Source organism: Xyrauchen texanus, chromosome 3 (genome assembly GCF_025860055.1).
Source record: "Xyrauchen texanus isolate HMW12.3.18 chromosome 3, RBS_HiC_50CHRs, whole genome shotgun sequence".
Classification (NCBI taxonomy): domain Eukaryota; kingdom Metazoa; phylum Chordata; class Actinopteri; order Cypriniformes; family Catostomidae; genus Xyrauchen; species Xyrauchen texanus.
Window position 1 is genome coordinate 42,192,590 of NC_068278.1, and position 20,066 is coordinate 42,212,655.

Below are 20,066 nucleotides of genomic sequence, written 5' to 3' on the forward strand. Positions count from 1 at the left end.
TCAATTAATAGTCATTCTAAATGAGGTACCTATGGTTTTCTGGCTTAAATAATGTAAATTCAATCCATATAAAGTGATAGCAAAACTAGTTGTTCATAATTAAAACATAGGTTGTTTTATTGAAACCAATGAAATTGTTACATTTATTCCACCATGGCAAAGTCACAATTTCCCCCCATTCTTGTGGTACCTGTGATTACTACAACCTTCCTACAAACACTAGAGTTCAAATATGTTTCTCTTCATTTTAAAGATAGTAGGCTTCTCTTCAGAAAGTATGGCTACCGGTCATTAGCATTAGCTTTGCAGATCTGCAAATGCCACACTTCATTATCAAAAACAAACCTCAAAATATAGTATGACATATAAAATGCAATGAGACATTGAAAGTCTGCTTTACTTAATCATGCAGTGTGGTCGGCTGCAATGATGAAACACTGAAAATGTCCCTCTCTGTGCACTAATGCTAGCACATTGTGCAAAACAGCATAAAGTTATGATTCTTGAGTCAGATCAGCACAGTGTGTTATGATTGGTGGATTAAAGGCTCAATGTGATTGGCTAAAGAGGACTTCTCCCAAAAAATCACTATTTGTCAATCGCTACCTGGTAGGAAGGTCTCAAAAACAGCCACACACAAATCCAAAAAAATCCACACATGATTTGCACATACAGATTCAGCATCCATGAATAAATGTAACAACATTCACACATTTTTGATGCAAATTAATTCAAGAACTTGACAGATACATATTTGTGAAAACATTTTGAATTTACTAAAGTGAGATGTACACTCACCTAAAGGATTATTAGGAACACCTGTTCAATTTGTTATTAATGCAATTATCTAATCAACCAATCACATGGCAGTTGCTTCAATGCATTTAGGGGTGTGGTCCTGGTCAAGACAATCTCCTGAACTCCAAACTGAATGTCAGAATGGGAAAGAAAGGTGATTTAAGCAATTTTGAGAGTGGTTGTTGGTGCCAGACGGGCTGGTCTGAGTATTTCACAATCTGCTCAGTTACTGGGATTTTCACGCACAACCATTTCTAGGGTTTACAAAGAATGGTGTGAAAAGGGAAAAACATCCAGTATGCGGCAGTCCTGTGGGTGAAAATGCCTTGTTGATGCTAGAGGTCAGAGGAGAATGGGCCGACTGATTCAAGCTGATAGAAGAGCAACTTTGCCTGAAATAACAACTCGTTACAACCGAGGTATGCAGCAAAGCATTTGTGAAGCCACAACACGCACAACCTTGAGGCGGATGGGCTACAACAGCAGAAGACCCCACCGGTACCACTCATCTCCACTACAAATAGGAAAAAGAGGCTGCAATTTGCAAGAGCTCACCAAAATTGGACAGTTGAAGACTGGAAAAATGTTGCCTGGTCTGATGAGTCTCGATTTCTGTTGAGACATTCAGATGGTAGAGTCAGAATCTGGCGTAAACAGAATGAGAACATGGATCCATCATGCCTTGTTACCACTGTGCAGGCTGGTGGTGGTGGTGTAATGGTGTGGGGGATGTTTTCTTGGCACACTTTAGGCCCCTTAGTGCCAATTGGGCATCGTTTAAATGCCACGGTCTACCTGAGCATTGTTTCTGACCATGTCCATCCCTTTATGGCCACCATGTACCCATCCTCTGATGGCTACTTCCAGCAGGATAATGCACCATGTCACAAAGCTCGAATCATTTCAAATTGGTTTCTTGAACATGACAATGAGTTCACTGTACTAAAATGGCCCTCACAGTCACCAGATCTCAACCCAATAGAGCATCTTTGTGATGTGGTGGAACGGGAGCTTTGTGCCCTGGATGTGCATCCCACAAATCTCCATCAACTGCAAGATGCTATCCTATCAATATGGGCCAACATTTCTAAAGAATGCTTTCAGCACCTTGTTGAATCAATGCCACGTAGAATTAAGGCAGTTCTGAAGGTGAAAGAGGGTCAAACACAGTATTAGTATGGTGTTCCTAATAATCCTTTAGGTGAGTGTATTTGTGTGGGCAATCAGGGAAATATCTATTCTCTCCGTTTGTGTATTTATGAATTGTAGTTTAAATTTACGAATCGTATTTTGAGAATGTGAATTGTGCTGTGCATTAATTAATTGTATTTTATGAATGTTTATATTATTTTTTAGATCATTCTGGCTCCATAATAAAGAAAACAGCTGCCCTTGAGTGTTCCAAAGATGGCGGCCGAGTGGACTGACTTGCCTTGAAAAACACTTTGGCATTGCACAAGCCATCCGCAGCGACATGAGTTCTGGTCCTGTAGTGACCAGGAAGTAATGGTGTTCACATAATCAATGATGAGTGTTATTCAGAGTCTGCATTTTCCATCTAAGATTACATTTTTACTTCACTGATAGTTATGTTTAGGGTTGGACCTAGGGTTTTGGTTAGGGTCTGTGGTTAATAAAATATGCATACTTAGACTGTATTACATCATTTACAACTACAAACAATTTGTCTTTGGCACCCAGAAACTGGAGCCCGCCCGCCCCCGCCGATGCTTTTTTCCTAAGCAATTTATAATGCATTCAAGGTATACATTTTATCAGATTGTGTGTTTCCTGGGAATCAAACTCATGATCTTGGCATTGCTAACACCATGTTCTACCAGTTAAGCTACCAAACTAAACTGAGATCATCTCTATTTATCCTAAAATTGTATGTTATAAGCATGATATGCATACCTTATGGGACAAGTAGAGAAACAATGGTCTGCATTTGTTTTGACTTAAAATGTTTCAGGTTGATCCTCTGAGGTCCACTGAAAAAAGGTGGTGATAAAGAACAAGGGAAACTCAGCAGCAAAGACACATGTTATTAACACATCTATGGATATGGATATATGAAACAAGATTGCAGCAGCCCTGTCTCTACCTCACTATACTCTCACTATAATCTCAAAGGGAGCATAGATAACCACTGCCCCCTATTGGTCCTATGGCAACACATAGAGCTACTACAGGAGGAGTTTTAAGATGACTGATGAGGATTCATATACTATCATTCAGAGATTTGGATGCTTCTCACATATATTTTTATTGTCCTATTTAGTAAGACTTGGACAACTGAAAGAGCAAACCAAGCAATACCTATAATAAACGCCCTGCTTATAAAACCAGCTCACGGCAAATCAAGGCAGTTTAATTGTTCTTAGAAAATCACGTCAAAGCCATAGAGAAATGTGAAGCAGGAAAAAAAAATGTTTTAATCAGTTTGTTACTTCTTTTAAAACTGGGACATTTCCAGTTAGAAAATTAACCCAAGGCTAATTAACAGTCTGATTAATAGGCTTATGAATTTGTATGAGTATTCCACTGGAAATACAATGGACTTGCACAAAGACAGAATGAAATAGGCTGAATGCACAAAATGACTGGCTCCCAGACTTATCATTAAGTAACGTGTCTAAAGTCAGTCTGTCAATATTATTGACAGTGTCAAGGCAAGTTACAATAGGGCTTAAAGGAAAGAAAGAAAGAAAGAAAGAAAGAAAGAAAGAAAGAAAGAAAGAAAGAAAGAAAGAAAGAAAGAAAGAAAGAAAGAAAGAAAGAAAGAAAATGGCCCTTCTTTCGTGTACAATGTAGTGCACTTTTCACTATTTCACTAATTCACTATTTTCAGTACATGTAAACAAGATGGGCAATAAAACACCATGTGCATACATAGACAGAACTTATCTCAAATTATGTTTGTTGGTTATTATGTAATCTGTGGTAATAAACAAAGCTCAGGTGTTAATAGAGAGGTTACATGTGAGTTTCCCCTTAGATACTGTCAGTTTATGTGTTCATCATTCTTTTAAATTCTAATAAAAAATGTTCATTAGTAGTTCTCCACATAAAATTTTGACATTTACTTTAGTCAGCACAATTCACAAAACCCCAGTCGACAAAGCAAGAGAGATGTACAGTAAGTGAACTACTGCTGTAAACGTAAGATCAAAGGCATGGCTGATGTTGCTGCTCAAAGATTTAACTCTCATCTCATTTAGCAACAATGCAGTAGTTTAGATGTCAGCTGTAGCTGAACAAGTGAACATCTCAACATTTTTCTTGAAGAAAACTGGAAAATATTTTTCAGGTAGCACTGAATAAAGACTGAAATCAGCTAATCTATTTGTCTAAATCATTTGCATGTATGCTCATTGGTATTATGCAATCAAATTCATTACACCAAACAAAGGAAATGAAACGTCAAATTTGTCAATGACCATTTTCAGTTTTAAAAGATTTTCAGCCAATTTTGAGTAAATATATTCAGCTATTTTGTGTACGTGTCATTTGCTTTAAAAAATATAATTTAAAAAAAGGCTGTGGTGTGTTTAACCTGATGAAAACCCAATTTGGGCTGAAACGTTGTCAATAAACTGGAACGTTTAGCAGTGTGCCAGCGTCTCTACTCATTCAGTATAGCACAACTGGTCATTGATCATCCTGCTCTCTAGATATTAGATATTGGCATTCGGCCATTTACAAAAGTCATATCAGTCGACCACCGCAACAAATAGTTGAAAACACAACAGAATTGCCACAACACAATACAATAAGCCCAAAAGATAACAGAATTAAACCTCAAAACAACATAATTTATCCACAACACAATGGAATAAAGCAACAACAGAATGGAACTGAAGCACATAAATGATCTAAATTAAAAGAATATTGCTGGTTCAATACAAGTTAAGTTCTATCATCAGCATTTGTGGCATTTTGTGGTTACGGCAAAAAATATATATATTTCGCCTCGTCACCTTTTTTTTTTTCAATGGAAGTGAATGGGGCCAATCAGTAAATGTTAGAATACTTACCGTTTTAAAATAGCCACAAGACGTAAACAATATGTGTTTTAACATGATTTTAGCATGAGCAATCCACTTTTACAACATCGGTGCCATGAAGATGCAATGTTATAAAGACGATGATTTAAACATCTTCAAAGCTCAAAAAATACATTTGTTTTATACAGAAGAATTAATGTAAGTACTTTTATAAAATTATAAGCTTCACATTTTAGCCTTGAAACCCTCTAAAAATTGGCTCCGTTGACTTACATAGTAAGTGCCTCACTGTAATTTTGACTATTGCTTTTTTAAAGAAAAGGAGGGATTTTTTAGCTTTAAATTAACTTTAAGCCATAACAGAATTTGTACATGCCACAATGTAGAACGGTTTAGAGGTCACAAAGTCAGCAGATGCACTGTTCACAGTGGAAAATTATTCCCTGTGCAATGTGGTTGTGTAAGTGAAATGTAATAATGAGTTGAAGCATGCCCCATGACAGAACTAAAGCAAGTACAGTCATTATATTGCTCAAGAACTTGTAACAGTTAATTAACTGTAATACATTTTGCTTATGGTTCATTCTCATGAACAAATTGAGTGATATCAGCTATGCAAATAGAGAAATAAATTTTGCTCCTCCCTGGATTCCTCTCCTGAGTAGGCTACCCCAAACTGTACCCAAACTAGAAGAGCTGCATTCCAGTAGATATCATGAATAGACCCTTGAACACAGACGATTACTTACAACGAGCCACGACATGAGCGTCATTTAATGAGACATTTATCAAAATGCAAATATTCTTTCACTTGAATAAGATCAACGTGGAGCTGACAAAGAGGACACCTGTTGATATTCTCAAAGAGAAGTTTACTCAAAAGTTACTAAAATTCAATGTGCCGTTTTCTCAGATTACATTTAACTTTTACTCATAATCCATTTACAAATTTTTGACCAACGATTCGGGATTTTATTATTCATCATGTGGAAATTACTGGCCTGCGTTCTCATGGCCTCTACATTACAGGCGCGTAATCTACGGAAGAGGCAGAATATATGTTCAGATGTGTGCGACTTGTCCCGTTGCCTGTCCGTCCTAGAGTCTTGTTATTTCGGCGTGATAAAGGACAGCTGTAACTGCTGCACATTGTGTGCGGCGGGAGAGGGGGAGTTTTGCGGGATGCGTGAACATGGAGTTTGCGGTCAGGGGATGACCTGTGAATATCCACCGGAAAGGCGCGCGTCCGAGGGTGGCACATGCGTCTGCGACTCGCATGAACCAGTATGCGGCAGCGATGGAAGAACATATTCCAGTATCTGTCGACTGAGAGCTGAAAACAGGCGGGCTGAGCTGAGCGGCATACCTGCTGTCATTTTCATCCAGAGAGGCCCTTGCGAGACCGGTGAGCAAAACCAAAAAAAAATGTATGTGCACAGCACCTGGCCAACTTGACAGAAGTTAATTACAGTCTAAACGGTGTAATTGACATTTTTGTTCTCCCAAGATGTTACTTGCAGTGACGCAAAAATTGAAATTGTAAGGAAAGGTGGCAATTTTTATTTTGCAAACTAGGTGTGTCGTTTGATTAAAAAGGTTCATTTGCCGCAGAAAACTTTAATAAATACATTAAGAGTATTATTATTAGTTGTACAACAGGGCAAAAGGTTCTGCACTTTTGATTTTCTCCAAAACACGAAATAGCATTAAAATCTACCACAGCACTTTCCTAAACACTTCTTTGTCATATGAACTGCACATTTTTCCTCTTTCAAGCATTTATGTGGATCATGGTATATATAATGGGGGGGAAGGGGGGGTTGATTATTACTGTGTGTAACTAATTAATATCCTGGAAATTACCACATTTATTTTGAAACAAAATACTTATTTGTCATTTTCAGTTTTGTTCAAGATAATTATTTAAAAAAATCAATAGCCTAACTGTCGCTGAAAAGATAACATTTGGGGTCAAAATGTTATCCCTCTTTAGTGGGGGGATTAGATTTGTAATAAAAAATGTTCAAAGTGAGCTCACATTGACTGATTAAATCATAATGAAGATTAATTTGTTTATAGAATACCTTAGATGTTATAAAATGGCAAATGTGTTTGAAATTAACAGGAAATTGTGCACCCTTTTCTGAAGTGGTTATTTTGAATAAGCATTATCTTAATTTGTTACACAAAAAAGCATCTTGTTGTGATCAAAAGTACTTGCATATGTTGACAAATTGTACCCTATACTATTGCCCCACTATATAGATAGATAGATAGATAGACAGACAGACAGACAGACAGACAGACAGACAGACAGACAGACAGACAGACAGATAGATAGATAGATAGATAGATAGATAGACAGACTGAACATACATATACACATACATAACTGTTGTTATTATCAATACTGAAAATGAGTAGATGAAAGTCAAGTTTAAGGCAAATATCACAATTAGAGTACGTTTGAATTTGCAGTTTCATGCATAATTCAAGCAAAGATCCTTGTATAAAAGTAAGAAGAGACATTTATGTGATAATGGATTTATAGCTCTAGACACAAAAACCTTTGTGATGCAGCATTTCAAATCTCTTTCAATGTCAATGGAACTTTAATAGGAATTTATTTCAACACATATCTGTGCTGGTGTTAAGCAAAATTACATAGTGCAGGAGCAGTGGTTAGTCATTGAAAAGTATTACTTTGACAATTGTTGTAACAAGCAATGATGCAACTTTTGATGTTGAAATCAGGATGGGTGTTGTTTTAGTGGAATATTATTGACTCAATAAGCAAACATAACTAACAAACGCTGTTGTATTATGTTGTATCATATTTAGTTTATAACAGGTATTTTTAAAAATTCCCAATTTTATAATTCCATGATACCATCTTGGTTACTGATGTAACCTCAGTTCCCTGATGGAGGGATCAAGATGTTGTGTAGATATAGTGACATTAGGGGTTGCACTTGGGAGCCCTAAACACCTCTGATCTTTGAGAAAAGGCCAATGGGAATTGGCGAGTGGAATTTGCATGCAACTCCCCCAGACATAATGGTATAAAAGGAGCTGGCTCGCATCCACTCATTCAGGAGCTGAGACAGGGTCCCGGACATTTCAACGGGTATTACAGCATTGTGGCAAGAGGGACACAAAGTCTCGTTCCCTCCATCAAGAAACGGAGGTTACAACAGTAACCAAGATTTTCCCTATCTGTCACTCACTCAATGTTGTGTCGATGTAGTGACACTAGGGGCCCCTATATGAAACAGCACAACTAGCTGAACTGTGTTACGTGGACTGCCGATGCAGGTGCAAGCAAGCCGCTGCGTGCATAATTGCAGGTGCACTCAGTCTGCACGTAGCCTCCCTCAATGCCCCAAGAATGTCGCAGAGTTCCTCACACCTCCGGGGGGGGGGGGTGGAGGGGTAAGAGACGTATCTACTATGAGAACTTGTCATGCCAGCCGTTGCCTTTTATCACTTTTTCTCCCCACAAAGCAAACATTTTCAGCTGGGGCCAAATATATTCGCATTATGGAAGGTGTTCTTTCCCAGGATGAAAAGACACCGTGGTGACGACATCCTGCCCGAAGGGGAGGTTAGCATGTGGCAGATATGTCACATGGGCTTACTAGCTGCACGTGGAAGAGGCGCCGTTGTAGGTCCTAACCGGAGGGTAGGGTCTACAAATACGGCGATCGGTGGCAAAGGGAGCTCTGCCCAAGGGAGACGCGGATCTACCGACATGGAAACTGTACTGTGGAAAATACATTACGGGGGTAACCACAGGTAACCAGCACATCTGGAGCACCTACCCCATTACAGGTCATCCTGGCACACGTATTGGGCCTCGCTACGAATTCCTCTGCCGAATTCACTGGCCACAGGGCTAGGGAGGGTTTTCTCGTGAACTTGCATGGGGGTAAAAAGCACACTTCTTCCCCTCCCGGAGGGGAAAGGCACTGTACGCAAGCGGTACACCCAGCCAGCTGCCCCGCATGCTTGCCTGTTCGTACCTGACAACTTTACCAGACAAAACCGGCTCAACACGGAGATTATAAAATCTTGTGAAGTTATTGGGTGTTGCCCAGTCCGCTGCCCTGCAGATGGCTGCTAGTTACAACATGGAGATTCCAGAGCGCAGTCACAACATGGAGATTCCAGAGGTCTGGCCGGAGGTCTGCCCCGTCCCTGAGAGAGGAGGTCCTGCCTCAGGAGAACTTTCCAGGGAGGGGCTGTTGCAAGGAGTGTGAGATCCGAGAACCAAATCTGGGTGTGCCAGTTCGGTGCCATGAAGGTGACCTGTTCCTCATCCTCCCTGACCTTGCACAAAGTTTGTGCAAGCAGGCTCACTGGGGGGAACACATACTTGCGCAGTCCCCGGGGCCAGCTGTGCGCCAGCACGTCTGTGCTGAGGGAAGCCTCAGTCAGAGAATACCAGAGCGGTCAGTGGGAGGATTCTCGGGAAGCAAACAGGTCTACCTGTGCTTCGCCAAACGACTCAAAATCAGCTGGACCACCTGGGGGTGGAGTCTCCTCTCTCCCCTGAGGATCAACTGTCGCAACAGCGCGTCTGCTGTAGGGATGCTCCTGGCTACAAAAGGCTCTTTTATAGGAAATATACTCTTTTAGCTGCCGAAGCACCAAGGTGCATACTCTGCATCAATCGTACATAGGGGGAGAAAGCTGGTGAAATGCACCTTATATCCAACAGCATACACTTCTCGTTGAGGTGAATGTAAAGGCAGTGGAACTCGCTACTCAACACCACTTGGCTCCAAAGAAAAAATCTGAATGAGTGGTTGCGAGCCAGCTCCTTTTATACCTGTATGTCCTGGGGAGTGGCATGCAAATTCCACTCGCCAATTTCCATTGGCCTTTTCTCAAAGATCAGTGGTGTTTGGGGCTCCCAAGAGCGACCCCTAGTGTCACCACATTGACACAACGTCGAGTGAGTGACAGATAGGGAACTACAGTATGTTGATTCCACATCATATCCAAATGTAACACTAATGCAAGTCATTGCTCTCATTTGGAGATAAGATAAGCAAATCATATTGTTTGTGTATGTCACTATTTCTCACAGCCAAATTGTCTTTTTAGATTGGGTGGTTCCACTGAGATACCATTTTTTTTATTGTTTTCAATAACTGAGGGTACTGGCTGGGTGTTGATTAATGTCAATGTAAGAGTTCTACACAATCCCACAATCACATCACAATCATTGCAGTTTATATGAGAATAGTGAGAGAAAATGACTTAATAGAGTCTTAAGTCACCTATCAGAGCCTGTAATTATCATTAATACATCATGAATTGTTTTAGGCTTTAAAGTGATGTTATTTTTTGGATGTTTATAGAAATGAGAACGAGTCAAATTAGTGCTCAATGAAGAATTATAGGACTTGACAGATTTCAAATAGTTGAATCACTTTATTAAATATAATTTATATATTATTTAACATATCCCATGTGACTATTTAAACAGAATTTATTTTTGATCTGACTGAAACGTTTGCACAAAAATTACAAATAGAATATATAATTATTCTCCTTTGGGCTGTTCTTGTTTCTGCAGTTTTTTTTTTTTTTTTTAAGTTTTCTTTAGATATAAGCTAAATTAATTATTGATGCAACTACTCTTGATTGAAAAATTATACAGTGATTCATTACATTGGTATAGAAGTATATTTATAGGCTTATAATATCTAATTCACTGACATACTTTCTGAAAACAGTGTTTTGAAACTAACTTTTAGAGAAGGTTTCACCAGAACTCCCTGCTTTTATACATACAAATGTTCTCTGGCTTCAGGCCAAGAGATTCAAATCTATTTTGTCTTGACAGCTGTGCCTTGGGATATATGATCCATCGCTGAAAATCATGTGGCATGTTCTGTCAGCTACACCTTGCCAAATTCAAGGGTTCCCAGAGGGCTGAAAAACACAATTTCACAAGTAGTTCAACTCTGAAAGTGGACTCCGTATGCTGAAATAGTCAAGGGAGTGCCAATTCCTTCTAGTAAAATGACACATTAAACAAATATTCCACAAACATTCCATAACATGTTCTGTCTAAAAACAACGTATTTGCATTTACAAAGCATCTGAAGTATGTTTTGTCAGATTTCTTTGACAGAAATATAAAAGGATGGATTGACCAATTACTCATCATTATTTATAAGGTGGGTTTTTAAGGTGCTGCCATATTGGATTAGAGTCAAGATTTCTCAGTTTCCACAATAGAAAATCCATTCAATATTGTCTTGTATTCACTTGTTGTGGTTAACCCAAAGGAAACTATACAATGCCTGGACCCTGAATTTCTCTCAGAGGAACATGGCTGATGTCAGCTGCCAGAGGCAAGGAGATACACCAATATCAATTTATGCATAGTTCTCCCACAGCACGTTCAGATATTTGTAATACATTGCCCATTCTTTTTAAAAAAGAATGTTACAGCTCACTCAACTCATGTCACCAAGCATGTTTGTTGTTAAGAATTTTTCCATCCCACCTAATGTAATGTCTGATGGTACTTCTCACTTCTGTTTGCTTTAAAAGGTTCTCAAAATCCAAGCAGCATGCGCTACAAATTTAACTTCATAGCAGATGTGGTGGATAAAATCACCCCTGCAGTGGTCCATCTAGAACTGTTCAAAAGGTAAGAACAGATGTTGGTAGCTGTTTAGATGCTGAGCAGAGAGAAATTTTAGCTAGCTCAGGAGAATTCTTCAGATGTGATTAAACAGAATAAAGAGTTTCTGTTTGGTTGTTTAGAAAGATGTAAAAAAAAATATCTTGTTTAAACACTGCTGTCGGGATCAGATTCCTGGTTCAAATGTTTGTGATTGGAAAACTGCTATTGCAAATACACATTGATGTAGAATTATGTGAGGAAAACATTAGCATAGTTTCCATCCGTATTTATTTTTCAATCTCAAACCAATCTGTAAATAATAAGAACCTAATGTTATTATAAACTAATTTTACATCAAGGGACATTATTTCCACAATTTTTCTTCCTAGACTACCATATTCCAACCAAGAAGTCCCTGTTTCCAGTGGATCAGGGTTCATCGTGTCAGAGGATGGGTGGATTGTCACTAATGCACATGTACTATCCAATAAGCAACGTACCAAAGTAGAGCTCAACAATGGTGTGCTCCATGATGCCACAGTCAAAGATGTGGATCAAAAATTAGACATCGCTCTCATTAAGATTGACTCAGAGGTAAGTAGACCAAGATGTCTAATATCTGGTCTGGGAAGAGATACTAATCAAAGCATCTAAAGCATGTGGATTTAGAAAATGATCTATCATTAAATTCCTTGAAAGGTTAGTTTACCAAAAACTGTCAATTCTGTTGTCAATTATTCACCCTCATGTTGTTCCGTATAACCTACTTCCGTGAAACAGAAGAGGAATTTTGAAGAATGTTCAATGTTGCTCTTTTTTTCATAAATTGAAAGTGAATTGCGACTAAGGCTAACATTCTGCCTAACATGACCTGTTCAATAGAATAAAGAAAGTCACATGGGTTTGGAACAACATGAGGGTGAATAAGTGATGACAGATTTTTCATTTTTGTTTAAAATATCCGTTTAATAAATTATAATAAGTTACATAAGGGATCAGCCGCTTTTTATCGCAAAATAAACACTGCGAAGGTTATCGGGACCCCCAACGCAAAGCAGAGGGGTCTTGTATCAACCTGAAGGGGTTTATTTTGCGATAACATACATTATCCAGCTTATTATATGGGTACTAACCAAATAAATAAGAAATCTGAATAAAAGATTGATTTGCTTTAAAATTAAGTATTTATATCAGAAAAAAGAAATCGCTGAACAGCTACACTACCGGTCAAAACTTTTGAAACACTTGACTGAAATGTTTCTCGTGATCTCGTGATCATATTTTGATCTGAAGGTGTATGCTTAAATGTTTGAAATTAGTTTTGTAGACAAAAATATAATTGTGCCACCTTATTCAATTATTTAATTATAAAACTAAAATTTTATTAAATAAAAAAAGTTTTTTAAATTGATGACTTGGACCAAATAATAAAGAAAAGCAGCCAATAAGTGCCCAACATAGATGGGAACTCCCTCAATACTGTTTAAAAACATCCCAGGGTGATACCTCAAGACATTGGTTGAGAAAATGTCAAGAGTACATGTCTGCAAATTCTAGGCAAAGGGTGACTACTTTTAAGATGCTAAAACATTACGCAGTTCTGATTTATTTTGGATTTTGTTTAGTCACAATATAATTCCCATAGTTCAATTTATGTTATTCCATAGTTTTGATGACTTTACTAATATTCTAAAATATGAAAATAAATTATAATAAAGAATGAGTAAGTGTTTCAAAACTTTTGACCGGTAGCGTAAATTCCATATTCAGTTTGCATCAGATATCTGTTGGCGTTTATTTTGTAAATAAATACCGTCTAACTGCTTATTGTCCAACTCATTACAAAACTACTTGCCAAATAAATAAATAAATGGACATAAAACATTGATTTGAGTTTGGATCTATATTATTAGCTTACTTGTAGAGATCGCAAAGTGATCCGTGAAGTAGGAAAGATGACTTGCAATACCTGGATGTCCAGTCTGATATGTCGTAAGGCTCATCAGACTTTATTTTTCTGCTTTCCAGATTGGATCACACTTGATCAACCATGTTGCATTCCAAAGTATAATCTTTTGACCATGAGCGAATAAGAACATGTGTGTTGCATGCGCACTATGATAGCTTTGTGATACTCTTTTAGTACCGTCAACGGCAGGTGCATGCGCTGACACTGCGCACAGATGAGTACCGCCTGAGTGTCGAGAAAATGAGTGCTGATAAAGAAATGTGCATAGTGTATATGGTGTGTGGAGTGACCAGCAATACCTACAACCGAAGTATATTTATGCCTTTAATCCCCAGATGTGCGGTTGTTATTCAGAAATATCAGACTGCTAGATGGTGCCATTGACCAATCAGAATTGAGTATTCCATAGACCCGAGTAATTACAAGAATTAACAAAAGACAAATACTGAAGTTTTGGGCTAGCCTCCAGAGTGTGAGGTCTTCAATGGTCACTATACCCTTTTTTCTATAGAAAGATGTTGTTTTTTTTATTTACAGCTCAGGTCCACTGGCTTGTCATCTGACTAGCATCACAGCTACAGAAAGTAAAAAAATCTTAGAAGGGTGTACCAGCAGATGTTTCTGCAGTCAGCAAGGACATGTGCCACCAAAAATGTTATCCTGCTCTAAAGAGCACAGGCAGGCAGGGACATGCTCAGGCCCAGACTGGCTCCTGGTTTCAAACATTTCAAATAAACTTATTAGACTTTTCTGATGGGTGATAGAACACAGAAGATACTAAAGTTGTTTTTCTGGAACAAAGACTAAGCTTCATTTTCTGTGGGATAACTATGCCGTGGCTGATCATGCAATCTATAGGAGTTGATCTAAAAAAACTTTTTTATTTAAATTGGCAAGCTGGCAAAATATGTACAGGGAAATATCAGTGGGTACAGTATCTACATTGGCCACATTAATTATTTAGAAACACCTAATTCACACCTAAAAATGTCACTGTATTCTACAAAATGCAAGCAACTGACCATTTCTCAGAACTAACTTCATAAACTACATAAAATTCAATTACTTTAGACCAATTTCAATAAGCCTTTTTCTCAAGGTGATTTTGAATGGCTGTATGAAGTCAGTTCCCCTCATGCTGACATAAGGTTTGACAACCAGAAAGTGTCCAAAAATGTTCTGGCTTAATTTAGAATAATATATCTATTATTTTAAGATTTGAAACCAAACAAACGTATTTTGTGAAATGCATTTCTTTAAAATAAATGCTATTGGTTTGATACTTTTTTATATAATGCAAAGACATTGATCAATAACATTGATATTTAAGTTTTCAAATACTTTGTGGCCACTGTATCTCTCACTCTCTTATATACAGACTCCACTGCCTGTGCTTTTGCTCGGCCGTTCATCAGACCTGAGGCCAGGGGAGTTTGTTGTGGCTGTGGGAAGCCCATTTTCCCTTCAAAACACAGTAACAACTGGTATCATCAGCACTACCCACCGTGGAGGTCATGAGCTTGGCCTACAAAACTCTGATATGGATTACATCCAAACGGATGCAATTATTAACGTAGGCATTCTACTTACAAAAGAACAGACATAATTGTCCATATAGGGAGTTTAGCTGTACAACTATGCGTCCCTGTAAAAAAAAAAAATATTTACCATTTCAAAGTGAGCATGATTGATAGTGAATGCTAATGGAATTTCAATGTTTTCTTCCACAGTATGGCAACTCAGGTGGACCTCTTGTGAACTTGGTAAGAACTATTTATTCTTCTGTCTCTTATTCTGCATTCATTATACAGTATTTTAAACATAATCCTCAATATTACAGATCTTGTGTTGTGTATCTCTTGTCTCTATAAAACTCTATAAAAATGTTTTTATTTGTTCAACATTCAGTTTTGGTATTTAGGGTTCCTCACCGTGCAGCTTCCACTGTTTTTTTGTCTACTTCCATCTGGAAATTTAGTATACCCCGGACAAATTACCTGCAGTGGTTTATATAATTCTATTGATCTTTATAAAGGAAAAACAACATGTGTCCTTGAAAGAGCCTCAGGCTCAACCGGGCATCTGGCTTTGCAATAAAAATATTTCCATTTATATTGCACAAAGGGGGCTTGAAAAAATATGCAAAAAGCACTGCATACTATAAAATTGGAACTTACCAGTGAAACAGAATAGCATGGTATATGGCATAAGACAATAACAAAAAACAAGAATCTGTAAGGGAAAAGTTAATATTATGTCATCATTTACTCATCCCCTTGTTGTTCCAAACCTCTATGGCTTTCTCTCTTCAATGGAACACTAAAAGAGATGTTAAGCAGAATGTTAACCTCAGTCACCATTTAGTATCATTGGATTTTTTCCCTTCATACAATGAATGTTAAGGGTGATTGAAGCTAATATTCTGCCAAACATCTCTTTTTGTAATCCATAAAATAAAGAAATTCATACAAGTTTGGAACAATATGATTAGTAAATGGCAACAAACTATAATTTCTGGGTGAACTATCACTTTAAATCATAAACTTAAATATACAAGCTGTACCCTTTTGTTTTCCTTGAATAAACTGTAAGTGCATGCAAAAATCCTTTGTTTCACTTGTTTAAACAGTGTACTAACACTGTGCAAAATTCCGTCTAACGGTCCAATTAAATCGGTAAACTCACTGACTACTGTCCCCTGTGTGTCTCAAGGTAGCTGTACATTCATTACAGTGCATTTCAATATTGTGTTCCCTGTTTGCGGTTTCAAGGATGGTGATGTCATCGGCATAAACACTTTGAAGGTTACACCAGGAATATCATTTGCCATTCCCTCAGACCGCATACGGCAGTTTCTTGCAGACTCCTATGACAGACAAAGGAAAGGTTTGTAATCGTTTTATGTAAGAGTTTTTGGTACAGTACAGTTACAGTCGTTTTATCTTGACTGAACAAATTAAAGGGATAGTTCACCTAAAAATGAAAATTCTCTCATTATTTACTCACCTTCATGCCATCCCAGATGTGTATGACTTTGTTTCTTCTGCTGAACACAGACAAAGATTTTTAGAAGAATATTTCAGCTCTGTAGTGAACAGAGACAATGCCAGTGAACGGTGATCAGAGATTTGTAGCTCCAATAAATCACATAAAGGAAACCATATGTAATCCATATGACTCCAGTGTTAAATCCATATCTTCAGAAGTGATATGATAGGTGCATTATTTATTTACTCTTAATATCCTCTTTCACTTTCAGATGTGAAAGTGGAACTAAACAGGCACCACATGTGGCTTTCAGATTTAAAAGTGAAAGTGGAGATTTAGATTAAAAAAGGACTGAAGGGAAACAAAGGATCTGTTTCTCACCACATCTATCAGATCACTTCTGAAGATATAGATTTAACCACTGGAGTCATATGGATTACATTTATGTTTTTATGTGATTTTAGGAGCTACAAATGTCTGATCACCATTCACTTGCATTGTATCGACCAACAGAGCTTACATATTCTTCTAAAAATCTGATTTGTGTTCAGCTGAAGAAAGAAAGGCACATCTGGTATGAGGCTGAGCAAATGATGAGAGAATTTCCATTTTTCATTTATGAAAATTGTGTCATTCTGTCTGTATTTACTCAAACTCATGTTCCAAACCCAAGTGACTTACTTTAGGCAGAATGTAAGCCCTAGTCACTATTCTCTTTCACTGCATTTTTTCCATACAATGAAAGTGAAGTGACTGAGCTTAACACTCTAACTTTTCCATTTTTTTCATCAAAGAAAAAAGGTAATACAAGTTTGGCAAAAAATTAGTGTGAGTAAGTGATGACAGAATTTACATGTTTGGGGTGAACTGTCCCTTTAACAATATCCTTTGATTTCAGGAAGAACACTGACTAAAAAGAGATATCTGGGAGTGCGAATGCTTCAACTTTCAGCTGCGTAAGATGTATTTTATTTCAGCATGCTTTGAAGAAGATAAAGTTATCTTCCATTTTTACATTGCTGTTATCAAATCCTAAGCTGTATATAAGTATCCATGCACATAGCCTCCTTTGATGTGGAACTGGAGCTCATGGAACTGAAAACTACTTCTGTCATTTTTAAGAAACTGTGATTTATTATGAAGAGTTAATACACTATTGAACTTACCATGTTCATTTCTTCCTTTAGTTTGATTAGGGAGCTCAGGGAGAAAGAAAGCAACTTCCCAGATGTGAGCTCAGGGGTGTACGTGTATGAGGTTATTCCGGGGACAGCTGCCTACAGGTAAAGGGATATTGCCTACACCTCCACATCTTACTTGTGCTCAGCCCCAACTGCACCTCTCTCTTCATCCATCTAGGCCCAGAGGCCACTCACATATACCATCATAACCCTCACTCATTTCAGGATTTATGTCCTCATGGTATACCACAGGGGCTTTTTACATATTTGCCCAATTCATATTTTTTTCCCCATAGCACTCCTGCTCAATGAAATGTTTTATGATAGGCTTTTGACAGCAAAGTATTTGCAAGACCCTTAAAATCTACTATAAACTCAGCTGTCAGCATCCTTAAAAATCTATTATTTTCAATCTGCCTCTTTTACCAGTATATGTAAATCTAGTTACACACAGATGCTTTTTTTATTTATAAAAAGAGTCAGTCAAGCAAAATTCAAACTCACATCCTCTGTATTTAAGCCAAGAAATATTCAGTAGAGCCACATTAGCTCACATTCTAAAGATGGAAATTCTAGTATTGCTCCTTTTGTGCACTTGAACAAACAGCAAATCAAGATAGAAATACAAATTGGACTTTATAGAACTTTAAGAGCTTAGACAAAAGGTTTCAACAAGTGCATAGCACTCTTATCAGCTCTTAAGAACATACACTAACACCCATGCTCCTCTAACTATATCCTTTATATACACAAAAGGATGCTGTAGAAGACCTGCTCTGTTGCACACAGATCAAAAATCTGATCAGTTTGCTGCTTGAATACATACTCAAATACAAATTGTACTCAAAAAGTAGTATCAAAAATGTCTGACATGACACCATTGCTGTTTTTTTGTAGTGCTGGCCTCATCAAGCACGATGTGATAATCAGCATTAATGGACAACCAGTGCATTCTACAGATGATGTGAGTCAGGCTGTGCAGTCAGGCGAAAATCTCTCTTTGTTGTTGTGGCGTGCAAACGAAGAAATCATAATTGCGGTGGTTCCTGACGAAGTGGACTGATAAGCTTTAGTCTTTGTGTGCATACCTCTAAACAATGCATTATCCATAAGCATGTATTAATTGAAAAGGGCATTCTCTTCATTGTGTTTTGATACAAATAAACAGGTGAAAATTAAGCATATTTCTTTGTTTCCATAATTTTTCTTTTATGTGTAAGATGTACTGATTTTCAGTATATATTCACCTGATAATGTATCATGTCACCTTTTTCATTTAAAAGTTTGAAGTGGCTACTGTATGTGATTCTATAATACTGTAATATGAAACTTTTAAAAACCATTCTTGTAAATTTCAGGGAAATTAATAACAGCTTGTAATCTTACAATGCTTTTAGAATGAAAGGGACTTTACTGCATGAAAATATTTAGAATTCAAATACAAGTTGATGTTCTACCATGATCAGGGTTCCCATGGAAATATCAGGGAATTTTAAAAGTGTTTTTCAGGCCTGGAAAAGTCATGGAAATTAGTAAATGTAGATATTTTTCTCTGCTCTAAAATATTTCATCAGTTAGATATTGCTCGTGTAGAGTAAAACATGCTCCCAAGCCATAGTTTCATGAAGGCCACATGACAAAAGTCACGTGAGCCACAAAATGTGAAAGAATAATTATTACTTTTTGTGTTTTAAAGAGTACGTAATAAAATCCATGGTAATTCTGCCAAGGGATTCATGTTATGGCCTGTTTTTTTATTTGCCATTGCAAGCGATTTCATAACATAACCTCTTTGTAGGTACTCATTCTAAACAAGATCTGCAACATCTATGCAACTGTTTGTTTTTTTTGTTGTTGTTTTTTGCAGTCTGCTGGTTATTTAAATGTGCACGCAGTAATTTTTCCCTCATTAAAAATGTTAACTCCTAAAGACATAAATTGTTATTTGGCAATATATGTAAGAAATCATGAAGACTCCAGTCATATCAGAGTAAGTCCAAGATGACAAAGACAAAAGTTACTGAGTGCACCTTTATAGCATCAATTATTGACAGAGAGCATGTAAAAACCATGCAACAATAAAGGAGTGTTCTCTAGCGTGTTTAGAAAATACCAAACCTATTTTCTTGACAATATTATGCTGTTTACAGACCTAGACCCTTTGTTCTTTTATGGTGATGTGTGTAATTTTTTTCAATGTTAATACACTTTATTCAATCCCAGTTTAATATGGAGACAACTTCACTACCCTGCAAGGGCAAAATGCAGTAACTAAAATTCTTTTCTAAATTGAATTATAATGGAAATCAAGTGTCTTTGGACTACGGTCTGACCAATGGCATGAGTTTGAGCCAGGGCTATACATTTTTCAGACAGATTGCAGATGAATGGTGTGGTAGTGAAAACAAGTAATCCTTCTTGCAATTACATTTTGATGGCAGTAATGGTTGAGAAATGACACACTTTACCTTTTATAT

General features: G+C 37.4%; 1 protein-coding gene across 1 annotated transcript; it reads left to right on the top strand.

The window, feature by feature from the left end:
- Positions 1 to 5,531: 5,531 nt before the first annotated feature.
- On the top strand, positions 5,532 to 19,667 carry htra4 (HtrA serine peptidase 4). Its single transcript, XM_052105814.1, has 9 exons — positions 5,532 to 6,210; positions 11,376 to 11,475; positions 11,841 to 12,045; positions 14,799 to 14,993; positions 15,151 to 15,183; positions 16,192 to 16,306; positions 17,307 to 17,364; positions 17,596 to 17,691; positions 18,487 to 19,667. Exons 1-9 carry the CDS (start codon positions 5,790 to 5,792, stop codon positions 18,650 to 18,652), a joined length of 1,389 nt encoding a protein of 462 aa, XP_051961774.1. The 5' UTR covers positions 5,532 to 5,789; the 3' UTR covers positions 18,653 to 19,667.
- Positions 19,668 to 20,066: the final 399 nt, after the last annotated feature.

Bases quoted from the DNA above. Each gene is read 5' to 3' on its own strand.
- htra4 (XM_052105814.1), top strand. From the start codon at position 5,790: ATGTGGAAATTACTGGCCTGCGTTCTCATGGCCTCTACATTACAGGCG. The intron at 6,211-11,375 runs GTGAGCAAAACC...TTGCTTTAAAAG, and splicing joins GAGAGGCCCTTGCGAGACCG to GTTCTCAAAATCCAAGCAGC. The intron at 15,184-16,191 runs GTAAGAACTATT...TGCGGTTTCAAG, and splicing joins GTGGACCTCTTGTGAACTTG to GATGGTGATGTCATCGGCAT.